At 35.7% G+C, this 22789-nt stretch overlaps 1 protein-coding gene across 1 annotated transcript; it reads right to left on the bottom strand.

Moving 5' to 3' along the window:
* Positions 1-2055: 2055 nt before the first annotated feature.
* LOC118267674 (uncharacterized) lies at positions 2056-22789 on the bottom strand. Its single transcript, XM_035581786.2, has 16 exons — positions 22622-22789; positions 15987-16156; positions 15462-15622; positions 14982-15364; positions 13388-13611; positions 12625-12727; positions 11358-11485; positions 9886-10173; positions 9063-9347; positions 7357-7847; positions 6763-6946; positions 5631-5826; positions 4244-5013; positions 3638-3830; positions 3049-3162; positions 2056-2367 (listed from the first exon to the last, which is right to left on the bottom strand). Exons 1-16 carry the CDS (start codon positions 22662-22664, stop codon positions 2294-2296), a joined length of 3807 nt encoding a protein of 1268 aa, XP_035437679.2. The 5' UTR covers positions 22665-22789; the 3' UTR covers positions 2056-2293.

Here is a 22789-nt window from a genome sequence, read left to right as displayed (position 1 = left end):
GTTGTTTTTAACTAAAAATAAAACACTTATTATTTTAGTAATAAACTTTATTAAAATAATAAAACATAACAGGAATAGTTTTACTCTATAAATCACATTTCAATACTTAAAAATATATGTAAAAAGACAAAAACTGTTTAAGATTTTTTTTTATAAAAGAGAATAAAACATAAAAAATTTTGTAAAAGGCACCACTATCCAGTATTAATAATTAATTATTTCCTTTAATTGGAATTATAAATTATTATTTCATTTAGATATAAAATGTAAATGATTAATTTTAAGAAGATTACATTGATAAATTAATTGAATTTCATTAAAAACCGGTAAGTATCAGAAACGGTTTTAGTACCTAACACATTACAATTTTTAGCCTTAGGGTGCTTTTCAACCAGAGATGTGCTATGTAGCTATGCTACGAAAATGTAATAGCTAAGCTGTGAAACTATGTGACTGTTTCCACTGATACTAAGTTATGTACCTGTGCGAGGAAGATGCGCAGCTCGAGTATGTATCGTTAGTACGAAAGCCATGCATAGCACATATCCCACGCACGCATCTTTCCATATAAAAATACAGCTTAGCTGAGTCCGTTTCTACCAGTGCTATGCTATGTGTACCAAAGGATATGATTGGTGGATGCCAAATGTATCCACAGCAACGTAGCATAGCAGCCTTAGTTACTTGAAACACTAGAAGAGCGACAAGAGACAACACTAATTAGGTATTATCGTATAAGAGCTGGCAACGTTTTTGAGAGAGCATTTCAAGAAGGCCAGTTTTTAGATATATTATGTCTCTCACTCTCCCAGACATCATACGGGCTATCTGGCACCTGGTAGTGGTTGCGTTCACCAGTGCGCATCGCATTTGTACAGGTAACATTTCAACTTTTCAAACCATTTTCATTATATTTCCGAAACTGTTGGGTTAACATAGTTGAAACTTTGTAGGTTGATGTATTCTGGTAATTGCTATTCGAATTTTGAATGAAAATTAATAAATTTAATAATTAAAGGGGGCCACTCCATACATGGAACTGAATCACAAAAATATTTTTTTCAGCTTACAATGCCGTGATTGGTTGGTGTCTATGGATAGATCTTTAAAAAAGATGTTAAGGTTCCTAAAGCCGTTTTTCGTCAAAATCAATCGTTTTTAGACGCTTCCAAAGTGGAAAAATGAGTGTCCTCCCCCTCTATTTTAAAATAAGAGAGTGAGAAAACTAAAAAAAAATATGGTAGATTTCAATAGAAACTAACAACAATTGGTTTGAACCAGATATTATTATTAAAGAACATAAAACTTTTAAAAACCGCAAATATAACTTTGTCGTTCATACAAAATAAAAACCAAAAAAATATTATGTCAATTTACTGTTACGGAACCCTTCACGAGCGAGTCCGACTCGCATTTGGCCGGTTTAATTAATTAAATAACATTATACAAAAATTTCAGATACTAAAGTAATAATAAAAAAAATTTGGCGCTTGGCATAGCTTAAACAACAATAAAAAAGCCTGGCAATAATAGATTCATGCTACTATAGTTCAATAAAACATAATAATAATAAAACGTAACTTCTTAAAATGGTTTGAAAAATTGAAATTTTGCCTGTACAAATGTGCGCACTGGTGAACGCAACCACTACCAGGTGCCAGATAGCCCGTATGATGTCTGGGAGAGTGAGAGACATACCATAGGCGAAATTGTTGTTTTTTCGGTTGCTAGCTCTCGTACCAACAATCAATTCACAATTCTTGCTTTATTTTACATTTTCATGTTATTCTTGGTACAGCATTTAATATTTAGCCATCGTTACTAATAAATGCAAAAGTGTAATGGTTTGTTTGTTTGTACTTCACATCACAAACATAATTCTATAACAATGGAAGATGAATTTATGTACATAGGACAAACAATAGACGGACTTAACACACTAAAATTATTATTAAAAAAAAACTATGATGACCGTGACATTTATGTAACGGACTGCCCTGAGTATGAAATTCCGAAATACAACTCAGAGGTCATTTCTCATTGTATAATTTTATGTTAATGGAGATATTTAGGAGGCCAAACAATGGACAGTGATATAAAAACCTTTTAACTAACACTCAACAGAAATAAAATAAAAAAAAGCAATAACCAAACACCATTTTTGTAAAATAAAATAAATCAGATCTCAAAGAATAGGAAAACTTAACAAACACTAACAATATGGCAAGTTACAATCGACTGTATTAGGAAAACTATTTGGCAAACATGTTACAAGTTAAAAAAGGGAGGTCCTTTAAGCATTTAGACGAAATTCTTCAGGTTTCACGTCCAACGCCTTCAATATTACCTCGGTCTCGTACGGCACCGCTGGAAACAAAGGAAACACATTACTTCATTAAAAATCTATTTATGTGGTCTAAATCTTCTTCTTTTTCTTTCAAAAAACATTACCCCACACTAGGATTTTCTCATGTGTCGTGGGTGCATTTACAAACATACAAGTTCACATGTATATACACATTCCATCCAAACCCGAAACAAACATTTGTGGATCACACAAAGAGTTGCTCCGTGCGGAAATCAAACCCGCTACACGTTGCACGGCAGCCGCACCAATCGTGCAGTCATCAAGTACATATAATCATCAACAGTTCGTGAAAATTAATCACGAGACTATGGACCTCCTTTACATAAGAGGGTTTACCATCAGCCTTTTGCTATATACCACTATTAAATTATATTTAGAGTATCATGCTCCACTGTTACATTCATTGTTGAGCCTTAAGATAACACTAGGCATTCATACATAAATATATTTGTATGTTTGACTAATCAAATTAATAAAACAAAACAAATTATATCTAGCTCTGCTAAAGGATCTATGAATAATTAACGGGAGTGGGAGGTTGTGCTTTGGACAAAATGAAACGACGAGACACAATTATTGATGAGGATCTTGTCCATTAATTTTTGGATCTCGAAGGATTGGAGAAGGATTCTTCCTTGGTTCAATAATTTACAAAAATCAACATACAAGCATATACTTACGTATATAAATCCATTCGTTGGGATCGTAGCCTGAGTCCTTGCGGGACTCCATGATGCACTGGCGCAGCGCGTGAGTTACACCATGAGCTGAACAGATGCCCATCTCTCCACATGCTGGAAGATCAACATTTTCATAAGGTTATGTAACCTAACTAATTTGAGCTAAAACTTAATAAGCAAATAAGCAAGCAGTTGTATAGAATATTCTAATTATAGCACGGGGTCTGGAAATTTGCAAGAAGCATCCGTAACGTTACATGGGACTTTTTTAAACGTTGTGCCACACTAGGATTTTCACCTGTGTCGTAGATGCGTTTATAAACATACACATCAGTGTATGTGAACTTGTATGTTTATAAACGGTGTGATCACCCAGACCCTAAACAACAATTTGTGGATCACACAGAGTTGCTCCATGTGGGAATCAATTGCGCGGTAGCCAGTTGCTCAGCTACCGCACCAACCGTGCAGACAATATTAATTTCAGTACAGGCGAATTTTTTTTTGCCATTTAATACTTATGTATACTTTTATTTATCTCTTTTGGTAGTAAAAGACGTGAAGTAAAGTAGAAAAGAATAATACTTACTCTTTGATCCAAGAACTCCGTTTGGATTCTTATGGTTATACCTCAACTTGACGTTGTACTCTACCGGTATGTCCAGAGCGAGCGGTACGTGGTAGGTCAGGGAACGATTGGTTTCCAACTTGCCCGTGGTTTGATCATAAATCAATTTCTCACAGGTGAAGTAGCCGATACCTTGAATGTATGCGCCTTGCACCTAGAAGAAACAAACACAATTACGATTTCATAGCATGTAAAGAACTTAGGAATTAAAAAGGCTTACCACAAATTACAGAAATGGTAGTGAAATAGAAAAGTCTATTTTTATTTATTTATTTATTTACTTCAGGCATCTAAGGCCCATACTCAGATTAAAGTATTAATCGCTGTTTATATATATTGGCTACTGATAAAAGCTAAAACAATTTAAATCATAGCATTACTTTTTTATTTATTCATATTTTGTACTTAGTTCCGGAATTTTTGACGAAACTAAATATGTTAAATATCTCAGAAAATGCCACTTTCGGACCAGGGACTTCAGGACTAATTTTGTAGGAAATTAGTTGTACTATCATCTACCGAAAGGAATACGTCGAATTACAAGTCATTCTCTATCTATCTACTCACCTGACCCACATCCAATTTAGGGTTAGCACTAACACCAACATCTTCCAAAACATCAGCTCGAACAATCTGGAACCTGCCAGTGGTCACGTCCAGTAGCACCTCAATAATAGACACAGCGAACGCGCTGTAACCCTTCAGATTCTCATCAGAGTCCTTCATCATATACAGAGAAGTTAAGTCTACTTGCTCTTCGCCTGCCTTCTGGATAACTTCTTTCCATGTAGCATCAGGCATACTCTGTTTTATTGGAGCCAATCTTTCTTTCAAAACCTCACAAGCCTTAATAATAGCATAGACGCAACTTTCAGTAGTGATACTGGATCCAGAGAAAACGTTGTTTGCAGCAATGAATGTTTGATTGGGAACAATTTTGACGTATTCAAGGGGTATGCCAAGTTCGTAGGCGCAAACTTGAGCGCACTTGGTGTTGATGCCTTGTCCCATCTCTATACCTCCTGTGGAGACTGTGACGGTACCATCACCTCTGTAGATGGAGACGAGAGCTGAGTAGTTACCGTAGAAGATTACTGGGAAGCACATAACGTTGACCGAAATAGATTTTTTCATCCACCTGTTTGTTTTATTGAACTGTTCTACTTCTTTAAGTCGTCTGTCGTAGTCTGCGTCTTTTTTGAGAGTTTCTATCATCTCTGGAAGGTCATTGTCCTCTGTCCTCATGTTTGCTTTACGGACTTCAGTTGGGTCCTTTTGTACGGCAAAAGCAATGTGCTGCATTATATGTTCTATACTGGTGATGCCTTCACATGTACCTGTGAGATTAAAGATCAGTAAAAATATATTGCTTTATTTTGTTGCAGTTAATTTATCGACCGTAAAAAATATACATAAAATCATTTAATCAATTTCAATTGGCTAATTAAAACTGCATCGGTATCTCTTGTTGTAAAAGACATAAAACAAAATATTTACATTCGGAATAGATTGTTTTGTAAAGATACATGAATAATTTAGAGAGTGTTTGCGTCATACTGCACCAGCTAATCGGGCATTGCTTAGTGATTAGCATACCTAATTACACAACATTATAGAATACTAGATAGATTAAAGTGTTGTACAAAAAAATGCAGAACATACCTGATAATGTACCTATCACCTACGTCCTATCATATATACAATTATACAGTACCTATAAAAATTACTGATCGCCTGCAAATTATTGTGTTGTTATTTACCCTAGAGGCAAAAATACCATTACCAAAAACTGGCCATATTAATACTAAACTATTTATGGATTAAGAAAGTAGGCAATGGAACCAGAGAAGACGCAGATAAAAAGGTGAGACTGGAAGCAATGGCATTTAAGTTGTTCTGTGCATAAAGCTTAAATAAATAAATAATGACTTTGAAAATAAGAATCGCAACAAACCTGGAGCTCTTGCGAAGGAATTGGAAGGTGTGTCAGTGGTGACGGTAGCAGTCTTCAAGGACCAGTACTCAGTGTTATAGCAGTTCGGGAACCCACCCACGACGAAGTCCAGAATATTCTCATTGTTGGAACAACCCATGTCTTCTACTATCGTCGCATTCAGATACTGGATTTTACCATTGTTGTCAACGCCGACCTTATGAAAGATAAAATAAAATAGTACCTAGTTTTCTTTCGCAGACATCGATGGTATTTATTTATTTTACAATTGGTAATGGTATTTATGTATTAGGGTAAATTCACCTGTTCGCCTCCACCAAACAGATCGCGACCATGCTACGGAACGCCGTTCAAAAATTTCCAAAAATAAAAAATCCCATGTTAGTAGTAGTTAAGGCCTAAATATGTATCATTATCTAATAAATCATCGTGACTATAGGAAATTGACAATTGTGACTAAATTTGCATCCATTAATAAGCTATTTGTACTAGCCAAAATTATTATTATTACTATATGAACAATGCAATTTGGTAATTAGTAAATGTTAGGCGTATTTTCAATGACAAGCATACGGTGAATTCGTTATCAGGGTCATTCACAAACGTAATTATTATTAGTCATTTACTATTTTTTACTATCATAACTGCAAATAATATATGCTTATAATAAAATATTTGATTGTTCGTTTGCATATAAATAAAGAATAAACCTAACGGACCAATTTGAAAAACTATTTCATCATACTCTTACCTACGTTAAAAGTATTCGAAGCCACAGTTTAGCTTTTCCTCTATTTTCCTAGAAGAGTAACTTGATTTTTTTTTATGATTTACAATTGAAGCCACAGACGGAAAACCATTGGCTTAGTTTTATATGGTATAAGCGAGTAAACAAGAAGACAGATCACATCATGCTAATTACCGCCGCCCATAGACACCCGAAACGTTACAAGTGCGCTACCGGCCTTTTGGGGGTTAGGAATTAAGGGGTTGTTGGGGAATCGGGAATTGGAAAGATTGGGAATATACCTATTCGTGCCGAAGCATGGTTCTCCCGCTTTTAAAGCATTAGTATTAGTTTTTACTATTGTTATTTCTATATTATTACAAAATAACTAAGAATTAGAATTACCTCATAATCACATTGATTCGGCAGTCTTTTGCCTGCTATGGCCATATTCGTTTGCATTGGCAGGATAAATCTGCAGGGTCGGTCAAGTTTCTTGGCAACCAATGCGCACGCTGCCGAAGCCTGCACGTTGCGACTGATCTTACCTCCGAAACCGCCACCAACACGACGAACTTTGACAACGACTCTAAAATAATCAACAAATAAATATTTAGATAGTGTTCTGTTAAAAGCATTAACTGCCCAAAGAAAACTTTTGAAGGAAAATCCTCCTCTAAGCATCAGTCACAGTAACCGACGTGATGGTTAACGTGGTAAGCAATATTCTAGAATTTCGAAACGTTAAACATAGAATTCGATAACAATTCCCTGTTTTTTAGAAACTTCTATGAACAGAATTGAATAATAGATATTCGACCATTCAAAAAGCTATTAGATAATACAGTTTAAAGTAAAGCGTTTGATACGATTAAAAAGTGATACGTATAAAAATATGCACACCAAAATTTTGTACCTTGTTTTGTAAAAAATATTTTTATTTGCCATAATCATCTTACTTATTAGCTTACTACCAGCATAAACACTTTCACAACTTACTCGCTTTCCTGGATGCCCAAAGACCTTGCAATAGCAATCTGCGACAAGTCCATCCATTGCGACGAATCGTACACCTCTAGGCCTTTATCAACTGGGACTACTACACAAGTAATAGGTTCAATATAATAATGGTACTGAGCTTCCAAATCTAGAACCCCCTTAATGACTTTAGTTACATTATCCCCCTTTCCACTTGGTTCTATAGATGGAGTACCAGCCACGTATCTTTTACTATCTTTCTTTGCTTCATCAATTGTTAGTACAGGTGGCTTTGTGCCTACATTTTTATATGTCACTTTTACTTGTTTAGCTACTTTTTCTGCTATTTTTTCGGTCGTTGCTACTACTACGGCTATAGGTTGGCCATAGAATTTGATTTTAGTTGCAAGAATTTCTTCTTCTTCAGTTTGTAATTGGATACCAGGGAATCCAAAGGAATTCACGCCGGGAATATCCTTGGCAGTATAGAAGGCGAGCACTCCGTCTTTAGACTAGAATAAAGCAAATGTTTTATTTAAGATTTTGTCTATAACATCTTAGAGAAAGAGCTGGATTGTATGATAAATGATTGAAAGGAAAGGAAAAGAAAGGGAAGCCATGATTGCGTTTAATGATTATCATTAATGAACGAATAGAACTATTACTATAAAAAATCCTTTTATTAAATTTTAAACGTTGCCCCACACTAATCTTTTCTCCTGTGTTGTGGGTGCGTTTACAAACACAAAGAGTTGCCCCGTGAAATTAAACCCGCTACACGCTACACGTTGTACGGCAGCCAGTTGCTCAGCCATCATCGCGCCAACCGCCAACCGTGCAGTCAATGAGCCTTGATTTATTTTGTTACGTTATTTACAGATAATTGATCTGTACACAATAAATATAAATATGAATAAAGTACATACGTATAAAGGAACATTAGGAGATAAGACCCAACAATTGAAAGTACCGTATACGTATGACGCCTCAACACGTGTTTCGGGGCGTCAATGTCGATTATAGGATATTGATACAGGTGTCAAAATATTCCATAACATAATATAGTTCAAGTTGTTTATTATGTATGTCGAAATTAAGGAAAAGAATAATTAGGTATGACTCTGAAGTTTTTGTTTGAATTAGCTCTTGCAGATGTTTGCTTAGCAAACGTTAACTGTTTGTATTAAAATAAATAACATTCAATATTCACTCTTATTTTTTAAGGAAAATAACCAAGTAGGTACAGCATTTTTGTACTGTGTAATGATGGCTGTACGGTTGGCGCAGTGGTTGGGTGAATGGTTGCTATGCAACGTGTCACGGGTTCGATTCCCGCGCTATCCAAAAAGTGCTAATGGGATTTTCTGAGTAAAATGAGCATTATATTAGCCCAGAGTCAGGAAGTTCGGCGGTGTTTCACCCTCGTGCCGTTGGTGCTGCGCCTCACCTCCCTCCAGCCCAGTTGGTCATAGGTCATCAGGTTTCGAGAATGAGAGAACAGAGAGTACACCTGTGTTTGCGCACACACTTATGCACTATAATATCTCCTCCATAGTGGGCTAAGCTAGTTAGACAGACTGGCCACCGAGATCGAAATCGGTCGGGAGATTTTACTTTTTTATTTTACTACGTAATGGTCCAAAACTAAAACGTTATTACAATTTCGGAAATAGGAAATCTCAATAACATACGTAATGTAGTCAAGTCTTTAAACAAAGGTTGCTTACCATGACATCATCGACATCGATCGTATCCACTTCTCCGCTATGCGTGGTGGAAAGCACGAATGCTCCAAAAACTTCCCTCGGTAACGGAGGGATATCGTTCGCGAACCTCGCTTCACCCCCCACTTGTATATTCGCTTCAAGCTTATCTACTGGTTTGTTCAACGGATACAATGAGGAGTCAGTCTGGTAATCTTCTTTGCCAGAAGACACCGGTCTTTGAAGAAGTTCTCCTCCAGATATGTATTTGGAAAGCGCTGTTCCAGCTGGACTGATGTTGAGGATGAACTGTGAATGAGATATGCTGTTAGATGAGATGAGGTATTTTACTAGTTTTTGAATCTTTTTGGTTCTTATTATTTTATTGCGACTATTTAACTTATTATTATTACTAATATACTATTTAGACTTAATATATTTACTATTAACACTTATTGCGCATCTTCAATAGTTCAGACTACCAAGATCAGACAGTACATTGAATACAAAACTAAAAATTTTACATTAAACATTGAATAATACATATTTTCATTATATAACCAAGAATAAAATTTATCATAGTTGATTAATAATACACATTTCCTCCTCAGACTGTAAAATGATATACTTAAGGGTATAATAGTATTTTGACTGTAATATTCAAGAAAATTGCTCTTGGTAGTAACAGGCACCTACTGTTCAGAATAATAAGACGATCAACAAAAAGCAATTAGAATTTTCACTTTCATTTATATTTTTTCAAGTACCTGTGTTTACCTCCATGAAAATAGGTAAACTGTCCTAAACAAAGACGCGACGAAAAATAGTAACCCTTTACTGTACTAACCTTATAAAACAGTCCCAAAGCCAATTTCTTTCGGCTCTGAGGAGACGGTTCACCAGGGATTTCAATAGGTTTCAACTCTTTGCTCAGAACCTGTATAGCAGCTTGCAAGTTCGCATCATTGAATATGTTCTTTCCAACCAAAAAGGCTTCAGTTTTACTCGCGTTAATAAATTCTGGATCAATATTACCAATCACTATGCTTGCCGACTCTATCACTTTCTTACGGCCCAGTTTCAAAAGAAACGCTGCGTTTACATGGGCTAAAGCATTCTGGTTTCTTGGCATGATCTGAAAATTGACAATAATATTTTACAACTGACTGTCGGACAAGGGGTCTCGGATTCGATTCCCGGGTCAGGGAAGGTATTATTGGGCATTTTTCGGTTTTTCGAAAAGTTCTCAGCAGTAGCACGGAGCCTGGAATTGAGCCCAGTATAATTATGGCAATAGGCTCACCCCCCATTGCACGGGACTTGTAACACAAATGGTCAAAAGTGGGTGTACATTGTATAGCGGCATTACGTGCCGTAATGTGCACCTCTGCCTACCCCAGGGTAAAAGGCATGACATTGCATTTTACATTTACGTTTTAATTGTCACAAATATTTATTCAGTGTTCTTTTAGTCGATATTGTGAATAAATTTAAATTAATTTAATTTACAGACATTTAAAGATATTGTGAAAAAATTTTTGCACAAGAACAAGTTTTAAAACATTATTTCTTTTAATCAGGCGATGTTATTTATTACATTTCATTCACTTTCTTCAAAGATAAAGTTTTATTGTAGGATACCTATAAATATAGGCACTGATGCATTAAACTAGCTGATAATGTGGCAAAAAAAATTGTTTTTATTCTTACCTAAGTTCATAGTTTAAAGTGCAACAGCAAGTTTCTTTTGTGTCGTGGGTGCATTTACAAATGTACACATGACACTCAAACATAAAACAACAATTTCACAAATTAGATTTTCCGTGCGGAGATCGAAACCGCGATAAGATGCGCATCAGATCACCCAATGTGCCTACCGCTTAGTCATAGATGTTTATGGTATTAAATAACACAATTGATAGGTTCTTTACCATGGAATCAGATACCTTAAACCACTGGGTAATGACAAAGAGGAAGGTCTAATGAGTGTCCCTTATAATATATACGCTTTTAAACTTACATAGTCACTAACACTAACATTAGAACTTAAGACAGTATATTTACTATGTTTATTTATGTCTATGAGTTTCCATGTTTATTTATGTTATCGTTGATAAGTCTGTGTTTGGCCACCAACCCGCTTACTGCCAGGACGGCGAAGCGAAGATGTGGCCGAAGATGGAACATACAGACTTAGAAAGTACCTATTTACTCTGACCTTGAAAAGACCCGGGTTGTATTTCTCAGGAAAGATAGAAGCAGGCAGATTGTTCTAATCCCTGGCTGCACGGATTAGGAACGTGAATATCTAAGAGTTACCTTATAACTCCTGAAAACGTGTGAGCTACTAAGGGGCGGTATTTCCACGTTGACCAACAGAGCTCCTTCCATGTCTGTCTTCAAGAACTTCTTCATCTTCAATGTCTTAGTGTCGCCATTAGAGTAACCTTAGACAGAAATCATTAGGTAAACTAGCTTTGTTTAATGTGTGCCATGTGCCTTGCCCAGCGAGGCCAAGGAAATTGTAGGCCTCCCAGTGGATTCTTTTCATGTTATGTTATAAGCCGGTGAACGTGCGGATCACCTGATGGTAAGCAATCACTGTCACCCATTGACACTCGAAACACCAGAAGCATTACAAATGCGCTGTTGGCCTTTTGGGGGTTAGGAATTTAAGCGCTGTTATGGAAACGAGGATTGGTAAGATTGCGAAGGGGAGTAAGTGGGCTTCCGGTAACCTCACTCTCATAACGAAACACAGCGCAAGCGTTGTTCCACGTCGGTTTTCTGTGAGGCCGTGGTATCACTCCGGTCTTGTGCCGAAAGATGTCTCTCCCAAAACGCGTAACCATAATTATTGTCAAAACAACGCCTTAATCTAGTCACATAAAAATCACCAGCTAAAGCTAAATCTAGTTAATTTAGTGCGGACCCCATGAACTATTTTGAAAACGACCACAGGAAGGTCACAGGACATGTAATACTGTTTTCTGTTTTGTTTTGCTATTTTGATTCTCGTATTAGTAGCAATGTACAGTGTATTAACAAACGAGACGATGAGACGAAAGTTTTCCAACACATTTTATGCAAATTTACATAAAATAAAAGCGAATGGTAAACGGTAAACATTACGTTAAAATAAAACAAATACAAATTGTTTAATTTTTATCAAGTGTTTTACCATTGCATGATCATACTACATGAAAGATATTTATTATTGCAGTTTCTTTCGTGTTTCTAGAAACGTGCAGACGAGTGAGTGCAGACTGCCGGATTAGGGGTCTCGGGTTAGATTCCCGGGTCGGGCAAATTATTACCGGGATTTTTTCAGGTTTCCGATAATTTCTCAGTAGCACGGAGTCTGGAATTGTGCCCAGCATATGGCAATAGGCTCACCCCATAGGACTTATAACACAAATGGTGAAAAGTGGGTGTACATTGTATAGCGGCATTACGTGCCGTAATATTCACCTCTGCCTAACCCTTCAAGGATAAAAAGGCGAGACGTTGGGTATTGCATTAAAACATTTCGTTTTAGTTACTAAACATGTGCAGAAGTTATTTATGAAAAGTGTCAAATACTTACGGACAGTGACTGTTGCTCCAATGCACGCGAAGAGTAAGAACAGGTCAGATTTATATCTCGGCAGTTTGTGCTTATACATCAAATTGCCAGCTATGGAACCAATCTAAAAATATACAAGTAAATAATAAAACTGCCTCGTTGTTCGAGGGGTCGGGCAAAGCATTGCTAGGCCTTTTCCGGCTTTTCGAAAATTACTCAGTAGTAGAACAGAGTCTGGAATGGCAAGAGTGCCCAGTATATATGGCAATAGGCTCACCCCCTATTACATAGGACTTACGTATACCACAAATTGTGGAAAGTTAGTATACATTGTACAGTGGCATTATGTGTCGTCATTATGTGCACCTCTGCCGATCCCTTCGGGGATAAAAGGCGTGACGACCTTTTAATTATTAAAATCTATTAAATACTTCTCTGTTCTCGTGTTTATAGAACTTTTGGCCACATAAAGAATACTCATGATAATCTCCCAATATTTCTAAACTAAATCTCTATAAAATAATTTCGGTAGAGTAGGAGTAAAATAAACAAACTATACTATTATAGAAATACTAGCTACTCCCGCACAGTTTCCCCCCTGCTCCTAATGATCGTAACGTAAAGCTTTATAGAATATGAATGGACTACCTAACGTAAAATTATAAAAAATATATATATTCAATTGGAACCAGTAGTTACGGAGATTAGGGCGTTCAAACCACACTTCAGCTTTAAAATATTATAGTATAGATTTTGACATGTAAATTCTTAAATGCTTGCTTACCTTCCTGACTGGTATATGAGCGACCAGCTTAAGATGTTTCACCAATTCAGCTAAATATGCGAACTCGCTCTTTTTAGCAGAAGCCTCCTTGAAGATCTTGATACAATCTTCTAAGGATACGTTCGCTCCGAGGACCAGGTTTTGGTCGTAATCAAAGGTCTTCAACGCCATCACTTCGCTGATGTCGATCAAATTATTTGGGTACTCAAATGTCTCGAGGATACCTAAAACAATTATTACTTTGAAATAAGTACATCATATCTGCGGTTGCTTAACATAACCTCTTGATTTTAGTGTTCTACTCACATTAAGAATAGTAACATCGGGTATTATAGAAATGAGCGTATTTTCTAAAAATATGTGGTAACGGTTTAGTGGAATACGTTTTATCGTACTACTACTGCACTCGCAGGTATTCTAAGCGCCGACGAAGTCTGCACTTTTGACAGATAGAAGAAGCAGTACTTTGGGTTACATCGATTTTTAGATAAAACTGAAGACTTAATAGACGGACTAGATTTCAACTGAGACTAGAGTCTGTCTAGAGCTTAAAGTTTGGCTAATTACGATCTACAATCCGCTTGCGTGAAGATTACGAAAAAGTATATGAGATGGACCATTATGTGCACTTTGCGACTGTATCGATGCAGAAACGCGACAGCATTGCTACAAAAAGAAATCGCCGTGACCGAGGGGCCTTAGGTATGAAGAAATAGTTCATACAATGAATAGACAGTAAATGAGTCCTTCAATTTATTATTTGGTTGGTACGAGTACATTCACTTTTTTATCGCCACTAACAACTATTCCTTTCTAAAATAAAACAAAACATCAACCGAGTTTCGAGTTTTAATTGGCAAAAAAGGTAGAAAAGGTCAAAGTGCTAGCAATTTGCTATGACTAGTAGACTGACATGTTTTTGTTCAGAATACGTGCATTAGATCTGCAGATAATTATTATACATATATTTATACGTAGGCACCATTTTAATGTCTAGGTTTAGTTCTATTTTGTTACCAAAATTAGTTAGCAGTTTTAAAGTGACCTTTCCGGTATACATGATCATGACATAGCCACAGCTGAGCTGTGGACTACCTAGCGGGTAACCGGGGCTCCGGCTCGAGAAACAGGAGAAGGAACGGAGTGGTTTTTAGTCAGTAAGTGTCTGATACCCCCTCTCGCCTTATCCAAGGCGGGAGAACTCAATGCATAATTTTCCGCCCTTCCGATTATCAAAGTAGTGTCTCTAGAAATGTGTATCTAAAGTAGTGTGTCTAGAGAGAAGTATTATCAATATCGGCTATTGTTTTTATACAAAATGAACCAAAATTGAGAACTGATTCTTCCTTTTGGCTCCTAACACGTCTACTATCACTACCACTATAGGAACGACTCTTTGCCCTGCACAACGTCCTGAGTATGGTTTCTGGGCCAAACTCAAAGCTACTACTTGACGCATAACATATTTAAATACACGCTCTTAAATCAATACACCTGAATTAATAACTTTTTGGATAAGCAACATAGTATTAATCTTTGAGAAGACAAAACATATAATATGTATGCTGGTTAAATATTGTAGAATAAAACTCACCCTTGGCAGTATTCCCATCCACAAGCATATAGGAATCGACGCCATATTTGCGGAAGATGTCAAAAATGTCTTGAATCTCATAGACCTTGAAGAACTTGTATTTTCCATAATCAAAACGCATTGGGCTCCCTTTTTTGACATCAGCTACAAGGCTCCAGTCACTGCAGTCACTGTTCGAAGAACATTTTCTTTGGCAATTTCTAGGATTTTTGGAACACCCATTTAGTTCCTCAATATCCCTCACTTTCTGACATATTTCTGGAGAAGCGTCTATAGCAAAGGATTTGATAGTGTCCAAGATTGGTCGGAAACCAGTACATCTGCATGTATTACTGCCAAAAGACTCCTCCAATTCGGACATTGATAGGTTTTTGTCGACTAAACTGGAATAAAAATTAGTTATTGTAATTCTCATCCGTGATGACAAGACAAGAAGTTTTTGGAGACCATCCAATGGCTTGTCATCAATAGGATACTTACCTGGTCAAATGCATGATCCATCCAGGAGTACAGTACCCACACTGGGAACCGTTGAAAGCCGCCAGTCGCTTCTGGACATCACTGTAGCCGTCCAAACGGTTGCCGACGCCTTCGACAGTTGTGATCTCCCAACCATTGCAGGATAGCACCAGAACCAGACACTAGACAGATTTTATAGTTTTAATATACTGTCTCCAAAAAGAACGTGGCTTCTTGAAAAGATTATCAGTTCAATGTTTAATTGAGATCCAGGCCGAGCAAAGCGTTATTAAAGCACTTTTAGATTTTCGTAGAAAATTTCTCAGTAGCAACACGGAGTCTGAAATTATACGCGGTATAAAACAATACACTGGGCTCATCCCCCATTACATGGGACTCAATACCTGCTAATTCAGATTTTACTGGTGATACAGGTACCTACTCAATATTTTTTTCTCACACGAAGCGTATTGCTACAAGACCATCTTGCATTGATAATAGGTTCGTACAATGGGTTTTAATATTTTAGCAGGTTTGTATACTTACGGAGTTAACAGAGAAGGTCTCGACGATGCCGCTGGGGTACCTCTTGGCGCGCACCATGACGATGCAGGAGCCGCAGCCGCCCTCGTGACACATCGCCTTCGTGCCCGGCAGCGCCAGCACATACCGCAGGTACGCGTTCAACGTCGTCTCTCGGGGTGTACATTCGTTTACTAAACAAAATGTTGTAAGTATTAGATTCCGTTTTCTTTTTTCTCTATTTTTTTTTTTAACGTTGCCCCACATTAGGATTTTCTCCTGTGTCGTGGGTGCGTTTACAAACATACAAGTTCACATGCACATGACACCCAGACCCGAAACAACAATCTGTGGATCACACAAAGAGTTGTTCCGTGCGGGAATCGAACCCGCGACACGTTGCACGGCAGCCAGTTGTCCAGCCACCGCGCCAACCGTGCAGTCAAAAATCAAAAATTAGGACTTGAGATTTAGAATAGGTTAAGCTATATTTAATATATTTTTTAAGTAAGTCTTTGGCTGCCAATAGAAAACTATTGAAGGCAAATCCTCTGCTTACGACGGTCACTGGTGACCCCCATGGCGTTTAAAAGTGGTAAACATCATTGCCTATGTACTGTTCCAGGAAAAAAGTGATACAAGAAACGACGTAGATATATAAAAACAAAAATAGATGGAAAATAAGGAAATGCCGTTTATAAGAGTAGGAATATCTTGGCATGATTTCTATTAATTGTAGGTATATTTGTTACATTCAATCATAATATCACGCATGTCTTTATTACAACATAAAGGCCCTATCAACAAATATTGTTTGTTATACCTGAATAGCTTGTATTAACATAATATTATTGTAACATACAAGAGACATTCGTGATGCGTGCTGTACGGAAAACAGTTATTTACGATACTATAGTAACTAGAAAGGAAACTGCTATACATTAAGTCTTAGGGTGCTTTTCCACAAGAGATGTGCTATGCTACGTTGCTGTGGATGCGTTTGGCTTCCACCAATCATATTCATTGGTAGCATAACACTGCTAGAAACTGACACAGCTAAGCTATGTTTTTATATGGAAAGATGCGTGCTATAGGTGCATGCTCTGAATGGTTTCCCTACTACATCGCATACTCGTGCTGCGCATCTTCCTCGCACAGCTGCTTTTTGGCGGCGCATTTTCATAACACATCTTACTCGCACATTTACAAAGCTGAGTATCAGTGAAAATGGTCACATACTTTCACAGCTTAGCTATTACACCATCGTGGCATGCATACATAGCACATCTCTGGTGGAAAAGTTCCCTTACACCGTAAGATATAGTTTTATGGTCGACCATTATCTTGGTACTTAGATAATAACGGGCAGATTACAGTAATATTCTCATAGTTTCGTCATCACGCGTAATGAGGCTAAGGTTGACCTCAAGAAGTACAATGTATGGTCACCAGCATATCAACCTATCCCTTTTCACCTAACGACATTTGCTACTTTATTGTATTGGTATAAAGTTAAAATTCCAATGAATAAAGTTGACAGATTGTAGGTTGATCTGCTGGTAGCATTGTACTTCTGGAGGTTGTTACAATATTTCCCAAAGTTATTATGTCAATAAACTCTGACAATATTTTATTTTTCACTAGCAATTCGATCTGGCTTCACTCTGGACATATTCGTATTATAAATGCTAATGTTTGTGAGTTTAAGTGTTTGTCTGTGTGCATGTTTGTTACTCAACCACGTCACAACGACTGAAGGGATCGGGATGAAATTTGGAACAGGGGTAGATTGTGATCTGGAATAACACATAAGTTATTGTTTATGCCATGGGAACGACGGCGATGCTGCTGGCAGAAGCTAGTTGTCAATAATTGTATTTTTTCTAGCATTAAAACTGCTTTTTACTCCAAGAAACGGCAAACTTTTGGCTGGCAGTACGGCGTTGGCGTTGCATTTTCTCTGCCTACCCCCATGGGCGACAGGCGTGAGGTTATATAATATGTTTGTACTAGTAATATTATCTTAAAAAACGTAGATATTATTCTTTACCTACTCCAACACTTTTATCTTTATGTATTGCATAAAAAACACGGGCGAAATTAAAAAGAAAAATACTTATACAAGGAAATAATGCAAAAAAACATGCCATACGGGTCACTTACAGATAATCATTTAAAAAAACTAGCTAGGCGAGTATGTGGCATTGAACTTGTCAATTATATTATTAAATTGATCTTTTCAAGTATATTATATGTTATTATGTACTAGCTTCGCCCGCTTTCCCGTGGGATAAAAATAAAATATCCTATCACCCAAGTCAGTTCATGACCTGTCTGTACACCAAATTTCATCAAAAACTGTTCGGTACTTTCAGCGTGATTGACATCCAACCAAACAAACTTTCTCATTTATAATATTAGTGTGAAGTGTGATAGGTAAAAACACGTATTTAATGTGTTCTAGTACATTGTATTATGTAAAAATGATAACAGCTTGGTACTGCATATTAATGTTGTTCACGACAGTTTTCCAACTTTTTTTTCCTCAATCAATAATGCGTTATACAGTTGGTCGGATTTTTGCAATCTCGACTACCGAATAAGAGGTTTGATACTTAAGACGTGATTGTCGTTTTCGACTATCAAAATTCTCAGCTGTTCCATATTAGTGTGATTTAGATCTATCTATTCTATAATATAAAAATAAATCGGGGTTTCCTTCCTGCGGCAATAACTCCAGAACGCACGAACCGATTTCCACGGTTTACATTCGTCGAAAAGGTCTCGGGTTACATGAGGTTTGAGGATAGCAAAGAAAATTTAAGAAAAGCAGGAAAATAGGGAAAGTCTTTGGTGGCGAAACGGAGTTTTTAAATACTAATATAATAGAAATTATTAAATACTAATTAATTCATTAAGCGTAATTCATTAATCATGAATATTTTTTTAAATGTCCGTCTATGCATTGTTGGAATCGTGTCGCTATGTTCTATTTATGACAGAAAAACTTATGTTATCGGTCAGAAGCAATAAATGCGGCAGCCATGTGTAAGGACCGAGTCATTAATCACTTTTTACTATCTACGTACACCATTTAACCCAATTGTAATATGACATTAGATTATTTACAAAAAAAAATGGTACATTTTGAACCCGATTTTATTATTGAAAATGTTAAATATATGATCTCATTATTTTCCGGTTTTTGATAAACAGTGAATAACTTGACATAATTATATATCACTATTTTTAACCCCCGAAGGGATAAGCAGAGGTGTGCATATACAGGACATTTTATTCTTGTTCTATAATGGCAATAGAATACGTTTTCACCGAATGAAAAACATAATTTGTTTCAATCATAGGGCGCTATAAAAATATTGTGAATAGATTTTTTTTTCATCAGTCATAACTTGAGATTTTAGTACTGAACGTAACAATAAAAAAATGTTTAATATAATATACGTACTTGATGAATACCATATTACAATTTTGCCACACCTAAAACATTTTTCCTGTATCACCTGTAACATTAACTTGTCACACCAGTTTATTATGAGCCCCATGTACCTAATTAGGGATTATTATATTAAATTATTAATTAACTTGGTAATATAGATTAATGATCATATAATATATAACAAATGATATATTGAAAAACATAGTATATTCGCATAAACAAAATCAGAATAACAACCTATTGTTTCTTTACGCGTGATAATTACTTATTTATTTACCATGAACAATTTTATAATTAATATAAATCTGTCAAGCAGAAGTGCACCTCTGTCTACCACTTTGTAAATAGACAAGCGTAACGTTTTTATTCAAATTTGTAATGCAACAAGTAAATTAAGATTGAAAGTAAAATCTAATGTTTTACGAATATTGATTAATTTCTATGTAGGTTATTCTTCGTAGCGCCTCAAACCTTTCTTTTTCTCTCTGGACTTGCACAAATAATTCTAGACTAAAATTCACTAAATAGGTCCCGCAGTTCTAGAGTTGTAGAGAAACTAAATAGACGAACAGTACGGCGTTGGCGTTGCATTTTCTTTGCCTACCCCTGTGGGCGACAGGCGTGAGGTTATATAATATGTTTGTACTAGTAATATTATCTTAAAAAACGTAGATATTATTCTTTACCTACTCTAACACTTTTATCTTTATGTATTGCATAAAAAACACGGGCGAAATTAAAGAAAAAAATACTTATACAAGGAAATATTGCAAAATACTTGCCATACGGGTCACTTGCATAAGATAATCATTTAAAAAAACTAGCTTGGCGAGTATGTGGCATTGAACTTGTCAATTATATTATTAAATAGATCTCTTCAAGTATACTATATGTTATTATGTACTAGCTTCGCCCGCTTTCCCGTGGGATAAAAATAAAATATCCTATCACCCAAGTCAGCTCATACCCTGTCTGTACACCAAAGATCCTCAGAATCTGTTCAGTAATTTCAGAATGATTTATGGATAAACATCCAAACAAACTTTCACATTTATATTATTAGTGTGAAGTGTGATAGGTATAAACACGTATTTAATGTGTTCTAGTACATTGTATTATGTAAAAATGATAACAGCTTGGTACTGCATATTAATGTTGTTCACGACAGTTTTCTAACTTTTTTTTTCCTCAATCAATAATGCATTATACAGTTGGTTGGATTTTTGCAATCTCGACTACCGAATAAGAGGTTTGATACTTAAGACGTGATTAGTTATTGTCGTTTTCAACTTTCAAAGGTCTCAGCTGCTCCATATTAGTGTGATTTAGATCTATCTATTCTATAATATAAAAATAAATCGGGGTTTCCTTCCTGCGGCAATAACTCCAGAACGCACGAACCGATTTCCACGGTTTACATTCGTCGAAAAGGTCTCGGGTTACATGAGGTTTGAGGATAGCAAAGAAAATTTAAGAAAAGCAGGAAAATAGGGAAAGTCTTTGGTGGCGAAACGGAGTTTTTAAATACTAATATAATAGAAATTATTAAATACTAATTAATTCATTAAGCGTAATTCATTAATCATGAATATTTTTTTTACATGTCCGTCTATGCATTGTTGTAATCGTGTCGCTATGTTTTATTTATGACAGAAAAACTTATGTTATCGGTCATAAGTAATAAATGCGTTAGCCATGTGTAAGGACCGAGTTATTAATCACTTTTTACTATCTACGTACAGCGTACACCATTTAACCCAATTGTAATATGGCATTAGTATATTTACAAAAAAAAAAAATGGTACATTTTAAACCCTAGTTATTGTTGAAAATGTTAAATATATGATCTCATTATTTTCCGGTTTTTGATATTTATGCAAAGAGTTTGAACCCTCGAAGGGATAAGCAGAGGTGTGCATATACAGGACATTTTTTTCTTGTTCTATAATGGCAATGGAATACGTTTTCACCGAATGAAAAACATAATTTCTATCACTCATAGGGCGCTATAAAAAGTATTTTTAATTGGATTTTTTTTTTTCATCGATCATAACTTTAGATTTTAGTACCTACTGAACGTAACAATAAAAACGTGTTTAATATAATATACGTACTTGATGAATACCATACTAAAATTTTGCCACACCTAAAACATTTTTCCTGTATCACCTGTAACATTAACTTGTCACACCAGTTTATTATGAGCCCCATGTACCTAATTAGGGATTATTATATTAAATTATTAATTAACTTGGTAATATAGATTAATGATCATATAATATATAACAAATGATATATTGAAAAACATATTCGCATAAACAAAATCAGAATAACAACCTATTGTTATCTTTACGCGTGATAATCACTTATTTATTTACCATGAACAATTTTATAATTAATATACTTAAATCTGTCAAGCTGACGTGCACTTCTGTCTACCACTTGGTAAATAGACAAGCGTAAAGTTTTTATTCAAATTTGTAATGCAACAAGTAAATTAAGATTGAAAGTAAAATCTCATGTTTTACGAGTATTGATTAATTTCTATGTAGGTTATTCTTCGTAACGCCTCAAACCCTTCTTTTTCCCCCTGACTTCCACAAATAATTCTAGACTAAAATTCACCAAATTGGTCCCGCAGTTCTAGAGTTTTAGAGAAACTAAATAGACGAACAGCAATTGATTTTTATATACTACTAGCTGACCCGGCAAACGTTGTTTTGCGATTCCCAGACCAACTGAATACGCATATAAAATTTGGTAAAAATCGGTAAAGCCGTTTCGGAGAAATACGGTAACTAACATTGTGACATGGTTTGTATATTAGATATAAATTTATAAAAACCAAAACATTAATTTTCTTAAATCAAATGCGTACCTATATTTCTAAGCTGCTTAGAAATATTATTTACTCAAAATCGTTGTATATTTTTTCATAATTATTCCCTTCACTTTTGACTATTACTCGTTATAATTGTTTTAATAATTATACTTCATACCCTTCGCTATTCAGCAAATATTACTAAAATATACCTAATATTACCATTTTTAAAGTTTAGTTTTAATTTATAGTAACTTGCACATATAATTTATTACTTATTTAAGTTTATACATAAGGTAGATAAGAATAAAATAAATAGTTGTTTGTTATTATAGCCTAATATTTAATCTGTAATCAAATAACAAAAACAATGCATACCTGTACACTTTTTCCCGTTCACAGTAAACTCTATTTTCGACATGTCTTCTTGCGTTCACTCTACTCGCGCGAATGACAGCCGTTTGAGCCGCTTCTAAATCGCTCAACACTGCCTCACTGGCCTACAATGTACATAAGGAGTACTCGTGTACATCCATTCGTCACAGT

Source organism: Spodoptera frugiperda, chromosome 6, assembly GCF_023101765.2.
Source record: "Spodoptera frugiperda isolate SF20-4 chromosome 6, AGI-APGP_CSIRO_Sfru_2.0, whole genome shotgun sequence".
NCBI classification, from domain to species: Eukaryota; Metazoa; Arthropoda; class Insecta; order Lepidoptera; family Noctuidae; genus Spodoptera; species Spodoptera frugiperda.
The sequence above is the reverse complement of the archived record's forward strand: the minus strand, read 5'-3'. Positions and strand labels throughout refer to the sequence as shown.